Source organism: Branchiostoma belcheri, unplaced genomic scaffold (genome assembly GCF_001625305.1).
Source record: "Branchiostoma belcheri isolate BF01 breed outbred unplaced genomic scaffold, Haploidv18h27 scaffold70, whole genome shotgun sequence".
Taxonomy (NCBI): domain Eukaryota; kingdom Metazoa; phylum Chordata; class Leptocardii; order Amphioxiformes; family Branchiostomatidae; genus Branchiostoma; species Branchiostoma belcheri.
In genome coordinates this window covers 838,557-846,145 of record NW_017804354.1, presented here as the reverse complement: position 1 = coordinate 846,145, position 7,589 = coordinate 838,557, and the positions used below count along the sequence as shown (strand labels likewise).

Below are 7,589 nucleotides of genomic sequence, written 5' to 3'. Positions count from 1 at the left end.
AACCCAGCCTCAGTTCCACGATCTCATACCTTCTCCGACTGACGTTATGCATTATGACTGACGGTTTATAAATGTTTCCGGAGCAGATTGATTCTGCATATAAGATTCACATTTCATTGAATTACATCGGCTGATCATATTCTACATTCTGATTGGAATACGTTAATATTTCATGATGTTTATCTCTAATTAAGTAACTTCCAACTACCCAAAGTATGACATCCTGTTCAAAACTTTTAAACAAGAACCCTGTTGTTCCAGAACAAGCTACCATGGGGCGGCAAAAACCTACCAAATATCTTTATTATTATTTAAACCCTATCAACCCCCAAAAAATATGGAGAAAATGAAGAAGAAAAAATAACCATAGCATGCCCAAGACAAATGATGCGACAACACAACAAAAAAAAGGAGTTCTGCAGCAGTACCAAAGAAAGCTGCCAACAAGTTCAAGACCTACCCACGAACTAAATATCGTAACAATTCTTTCATAGCTTCCTAAAGGCATCCAAAACAATTTCAGGTCGGCAAAACAACAACAAAAATTGGGGAATCTGTCTGACATTTATGGGTCTGCCTAAATGCCTCAACTGACTAATATACAGGGTAAAAGGGTGATGAACCCTTTCAATGCTCTGGATACAGTGTCTATGCGATTATGAATAGATATCAACAACTAACTCCTTACTATTTGCGAGTTCATTTTGTCATAGATCATAAGTATCTGAGTGTTAGTTTTTTGTCATAGATCATAAATGTCTGAGTACTATAGTAGGTTAACGCCTTTTTAGGGAGTTGATTACCCCGCAAAGTACCCAAATAAATTGAACATGTTATTAAAAGAAGTTTTCCTGTATATCTGCTTAGTTTTTGTTGTGCACAAGCTTTTTACTTACAAACAAGATATCGGCCCTGTTGTGTCCCAAACCGTGCCTGTCCCGTTCTGAGCGGGCACAGAACGGGACACAGCCTGACTGTCCCAAACCGTGCTCGGAAGTGTTGTCAATCAAAGTGATCCTAGTGAACCTAGCATAATTATTCACGCCCACGATTACTTATATGGTTAGATCACGTGAGATTTTGCGAGTCTGTGTATAGTAAGTGCTTGGTCGATATGAACTTAGATAATGATATACAGAGACTAGTTAATACAAGCAAGAAACTCGCTTGAGACACATGTTATGAGAACTGTGTTCAGTCCCCTAGCACGGAATGGGACAAGCTTAAATAATATGTGTCCAGAACTGTGTGCGGTCGGGTACGGTTCTGGATAGTTTCCCAGCGTTTCCCAGAATGTAGATTTTCCCATGGGAGTGAGGCACGGTTTGGGACACGCGCCGAGTGTCCCAAAACATGCCCAAGCACGGTCTGGGACAAGGCCGTATCGGCTAGCGATCATATTTTGGCTCAAGATATAATAATGCCGATAGAATATAGATACATCTATTATTACTTCCATGAAAAATGGAGGTATTGTTTTGGCGTGTCTATCTGTATGTCTGTGTGTGTGTGTGTGTGTGTGTGTGTGTCTGTGTGTTTGTGTTTCCGTAACGTTGTAGTCAGCATAACTTCAGAACGCCTTTATGGATTGTAATGATATTTGGTATTATGGTAAGTCTTGGAAAGACAAAGGTCAAGGTCAAGTATGGGCCTCCTGGTGGATGACCTTGGTACTGTAGCAGAACTTCCGGTTTTTGTATCTTTTGTCCTGAACAAGCTATGGTATTGATTTTTTTGGTGACAGATAGCTTGTCCTGTCAGGAATAAGTGGCGTAAGTTTGGTCCCCCTAGCAGCTTGTTCTGGAACTGCAGGTTAGTTTCTGGTAAAAACTTTCAAAGCCAATAAGTCCAGATTGGAACAACGTATTTTCATCATTTTTGGTGTGTAGGTACCTGTTGTACATGATTACATGCAAATTATGCAAATGAGGACTTCATTTGCATAATTAATGAGGAAATTCTATAATTACAGTGTTTCATATAATGGTACTTCTGTACATGTAATCTATTTTATCTGTGGCAGGCGGAACATCAACAGATACCAATTATGCAAATGATGACCTAATTTGCATAATTATGTGAAAATTCTAATCCTTATTGGTGAATGATGGGAATTTTATACCTGTAACATGTGTAAGTTACTTAACGGTTTGCATCGCTATGCATATATTATGTTAATGTAGAGGTTATTTGCATAATTAATGAGGACATAATTAACAAAGCAAGCCCATATTTCATGGAGGTATGAGATCTCGGAACTCTTGTATAAAGTTACATTAGACTGACATGATCATAAAATTGACTTTGAAAATCCAATTTCACTACCTTTGATTGCTTTGGATGTACCTGGAGATAGAGATAGTAAAACAGACAAACCGAAACAATACCTCCAATCCACAGTTGTAAAATTACTAAAGTTATATGTAGCCTTTCTGTGGCATTTGTATTTGGTAAAAATCGAACTGATCTTCCTCCATATCCAGCTCTATGTGGTGGCCACATCACCGGGCGACGGTTTGGAGTAGTTTATTCTCCTTACTACTCTGAACGTTACGACATCAACATGAACTGCACCTGGACCATAGAGGTCGACTCGGGAAGAGTGAAACTCACTCCGGAAATGTTCGATTTAGAAATGAATCACGATTACCTGACAGTCTACGACGGAAACGGCAGCGTTTTGGGAAAGTACTCCGGTATGCGTGTCAACACTTTGTTACGTTTTGTGCTAATGAGTACAAGAAAATACACCTGATTTGATCTTGTAAGTCGTGTGTCTCACTAGTAAGACCCGTCGTCAGGTATTACGGCCCCTTTATAATTAATAATCCTTCGGGATGGGGGTGGAAGGGTAGCATGATGGGACACTCTTCCTCCTCTTAGCTACTTAATCCATGTCAAAGATTGAATTAATTTCGACTACGTTCCTAGCTTTCACAAACAATTCTGCGGGGATCTAAAAAAAGATAAGGTGGTGTGTTTTAATTTCCATGTAGATGTAAGTATTTTGTGCTTACTTAAAGCAAGGACATTCTACAAGCTGAACCTCTAGAAATATTCAGTAGAAAGTACATAAACACAAATAAGACACAAAAACAATGTCCGGTCTGTACACCCGATTGAGTGAGGTTATTATCACACGCTTCAAATAGGGATATATTATATATGACATGGTGATGATGATCACATGCTCCCTTCCTTGCTCATTCAGTAATAATATTTCAACAGGAGACATTCGATATATCCCTGAAGACATCCACTCGACATCAAACAAAATCAGCCTTGTCTTTACTACTGACCACATCGCTAACGCATGGGGTTTCAAGATCTACTATGAAGGTAATGTCAGCAGCAGCCATCTCTTCTGTTATAGGTCGATGTCACTGCGTTTCACTGTTATAGGATAATTCACTTTGTTTTTTTTTAACTGTACAGTTATGTCAGCCGCACCAAACTATATCAAATCAAGAACTCGTTTCAGTTTCATGTGACCTTCTTTCTTTCCGAACGGGGATTCGGACTCATGTCTTTTATAGTCATCTGCGATGTGGCTACTTATTTAGTATTTATACGTTTTAGTGTCTACTCAAATATTTATTTTTGATAATATACAAGTCTCACTCAATCCAGGGTGTATACAAGTAACGACGCATACAAGTAACTTGTATACTTCCATATGCAAGTAACGGCGAGAAAATTAGTTGTGTACAACTTCAACCCCCGTCACTCAGTCTGCGTACTTTTATTTGTTGCATTGGTGCCTTTAAACAAAAAAACAATTAAACTAGTTATGAGTGTATTTAAATCGACAAGGCGATCGCCGAGTTTATTTGTTTATTTATTTTTGGCTAGCTGAATGTGGGGCCCACATAACTAGACTGGCTGAGAACATTCGTCGTTCCGAAAGTTGTGTCACAAATAGTTCGAAATTCGCTCCTGATTATCCCGGAAACATTTATTCTCCCAATTACCCCGGTCAATACGGAAACAACATGGAATGCACCTGGACTATTGAGGTGGATGTGGGGAAAGGAATAAAGCTGACGACAGTAGCGTTTTCATTAGGGGAAGGACACGACAGACTTCTGCTCTACAAAGGATACCCAATAACAAACAGCACCCTTATAGGAGAATACACAGGTAAGGTATAGAATAGCTTTTTTTGCCTGTCTAAATTATGCACGGGTAAGTGCATCCACTCGGTTAGGTTCAGCTGCACCAACAAATAGAAAAATTATTTTTAAAAACTTATTCAGATCGGGCTTTTTTGGCCATACTGTAATCGAGAGAGCGGATGGGGTGTTTTGAACTGTTACATTCTGTTATCTCTTTTACAGCTGTTTATAGTTTTACTAATGATAATCCCCTATCAACAGGCACCAGGATCCCACGTGAGATTCTTGTTACTTCCAACTTAATCCACCTCGTTCTCATTACTGACGACTCATCTACCACGGATGGGTTCAAAATTCATTACGAAGGTAAAGGGAGAGATTCAGACATTTATTATTGATTCAGTATCTACCCAGTATAGAAAAATGAAGAAAATTAATATCGACTGTATTTTAGATAATAGAAAGGTTTTTAACTAAAAACTATCGTATAATGTATTTTTTTCTGCATGATTAAACGTTTCTTAACTTACTGGCCTCTATAACTGAATCTTGATCCGCATTTTTATCACAATCATTGTATTATGTCAACTGGCTAGTAATGTCAGAAAAAAAATTAAAAAGATCTCCTATATGGCTTCAGTAAAGAGACGTACAGCGTGTTTTCCAAATATTCCATCTCAATTCTCAAAGAAACGGAAGTTAGGTCACAGTATGTAAAGTTTATGGATGACATCCTCCGCAGACTCGAAAACTAATGAGAGAGGGCAAAACAAAAACAAGGCGGGCCCGAAAAAAACAAGATTTTGAAAATCATAAACTCTGCTAAACAAGAAATGATACCTATATTGTACTAACTTTTCTGCCAACTATCACAATATCCATTTGTCACTGAAACAACTTTGAAGAAGGAAAGTTTTCAATCATTGTACAAATGTTTTTTAATCAGAGGGAACATATAAAAGGAATGTAATATATCACTGTATCAAAGGTAAATTTAAAAAAACAAGAAATCAGAGCCTTGTCTTTTCTACTCTCTTCATGTTTATCTGCCATACACGTCCCAGAATGGCAAGGCACGCCATTTAGCCCATTTTCCGCATATTGGCCACTGTCAAAGGGCAACAAAATTTCTTGTGTTTTTTTTCAAAAATCAGGCGAAAATCAATGCGCACCTGATGTCATCCTTAAAATTACTTGCTGTGGCCATATTAAAAAAAAAAAAACTAGAGTTCGGAGGGGTTATGCCTTCGACAGTGTGATATTGTTTTGGTGGGTATTGTGTGTGTATAGTGTAGGTTTTTTGAAGATAATTATCGTAGTTATAGTGGTCAGAGAGTCCTTTTGTGAACGAAGCAACATACTATTTCCCAAGCCTGTACCATGTCTTTGTACGAAAATACGGATCATAGAATTCGGCAAAAAAGGAGAGAGAATTGGCCTGGGGAGTCTGGCCGCGAAGGGTCGTTTTCTTCCCTCCGATGCGCGGCGATCCAGACTTCAAAACGGCAAAAACAACTTCAACTAAATTATTCTTCTATACAGCCAGCGTTGTTGAAGAGTGCGATGTCCATTATACGTTGAAAACAATTACACTACAAAATGTTCATACAAAATGGCCAATTGTTGTGATGGTATGTGGTATGTAAGATAAATGGGATCCTCCTGTGAGTCGCAAATTGTTTCTCTCTAGCGGGCTAACTCCCTTTAGCGGCATACTTTCCCCTTTATTTTGGCCATTTTCTACTATTTTTCAAGCGATCCATGGTGCCTGGACCTGGCCATTGTGTACAGTATACCAACTTGGGCTCCCGATTAAAACACATTCCAGATGGGGGCCACAGACCTGTCAAATTAGCAATCATTAAGCACGCCCCTGCTGGGGAATGTTGTTTCAACAAAGAAACAAACAACCATTCAAAGAAAATGTTTTTGTTTTCGGAGAGCACTGTTGACAGCTTCCTGTCTGTAACTTGTTGTTTTAACCTAGATATAAAACCAGACCAAGACTTCACCAAAAGCAACGTACAGACCTCCCAAGACGCCCATTTCCCATCAACGGTAACTTGCCCACAAAAAATCGTGAACATCCATTTGCAGATTCTCGAATTATCCTGCTAACAACAATAACGACCAACACAGAAGGTCAAATTCAATGACGTGGGAACCCCCCAATGAGGCCCATTCCGATCTTGACCTCCGTATTCTCAACGGTAACTCGCCAACTAAAAATCATAGACAACCATTTAAGGATTCCCGAGTTATCATGATAACAACATAAAACACAAACACAAAAGGTCAACTCCATTCACGTAAGAACATCCCACGAAGCCCATGTTTGGCCTTTACAGTGCCAATCACTAAGACAACCTGCCGGCCAAAAATCGTGAACCTCGGACCATACCTTCAAAATTTACCGTGCATAATCTGCCAAACAGTGCCAAAACTATTTCATAGCCTTCTTGTCGAAGGCAATAAGTTCAAACGAGTTTTTAACCAGTTCGAACGGGTCCCCAAGCTAACAATACCATTTATTCTCTGCGACATTAGCATTTCTTCTGCTGCGACCACCTTGTTTTGACCCTGGTGTTCCGGAAAACGGATTTAGACATGGGGACATCTTCACGGTGGCGTCAGTTGTTACTTTCGGCTGTAACGACGGCTTCACTTTAAAGGGTCAGAAAAAACTCAACTGCATGTCTGGCTATCAGTCGGCCTGGAACGGGCCTCTCCCAACTTGTAAGGGTGAGTATCGATAGTTTTATGTTATTGCCATCATTGCAAATAAGAAACCAAGTTTACAACCAGAACTATTTACCTTTGCCACTAAGGACAGGCAAAGTACCAACGACTAGTTTGAATCTTCCTTCTTGTTATAGGTTCTATGTGTTTTAGGTTAAGTCGTTGTTATAGGTTCTATAAGTTTTTTTTTTTTCGTTGGTTAGATCTTTAAATGCAATTTACCTTAACAGAGACTGGCTGATTAATGTGTAAAATGAATGACCTTGGTCCTATTTAAACCCGTAACCAGCGGAATGCGGTGGCTACAGAACAGCTAATGTCAAGTCTTCAGGCGTCTTATATTCTCCCAACTATCCTGCCCCTTACGGCAACAACTTGAACTGCACCTGGACCATCGCCACCGTTAACGAAGGGATGGGGATAAACATGACAATAGCAGAGTTCTCTCTGCAGGACAGGCGTGACAGATTATCAATCTACGCTGGAGATCACATATCCAACTACACCTTACTGGGAGAATACAGCGGTAGGATTGCTGCATAACTTACTTCTTCCTACAGCTTATTGGTTGCCAAATGTCAAGACATAAATTAGCTAGTCGGTCACTAAACTTAACTTTATTCATGAACGATCTTAGAGGTTATACTACAGTATTCTTTATACTTCTTTTTACGGCCCACACAAAAATACAACAATTAACAAATTCAATTTGTCATGTTACGTTTAGTCTTTCCA

General features: G+C 39.3%; 1 protein-coding gene across 1 annotated transcript in view; it reads left to right on the top strand.

Moving 5' to 3' along the window:
• LOC109484797 (CUB and sushi domain-containing protein 1-like) overlaps positions 1-7,397 on the top strand; it is a 14,194-nt gene extending 6,797 nt beyond the window's left edge. The window contains exons 6-7 of the mRNA XM_019788162.1: positions 2,484-2,696; positions 7,144-7,397. Coding sequence (XP_019643721.1) covers positions 2,484-2,696; positions 7,144-7,397 — 467 coding nt within the window. The remainder of the gene's footprint in view (positions 1-2,483; positions 2,697-7,143) is intronic.
• The last annotated feature ends 192 nt before the right edge of the window (positions 7,398-7,589 follow it).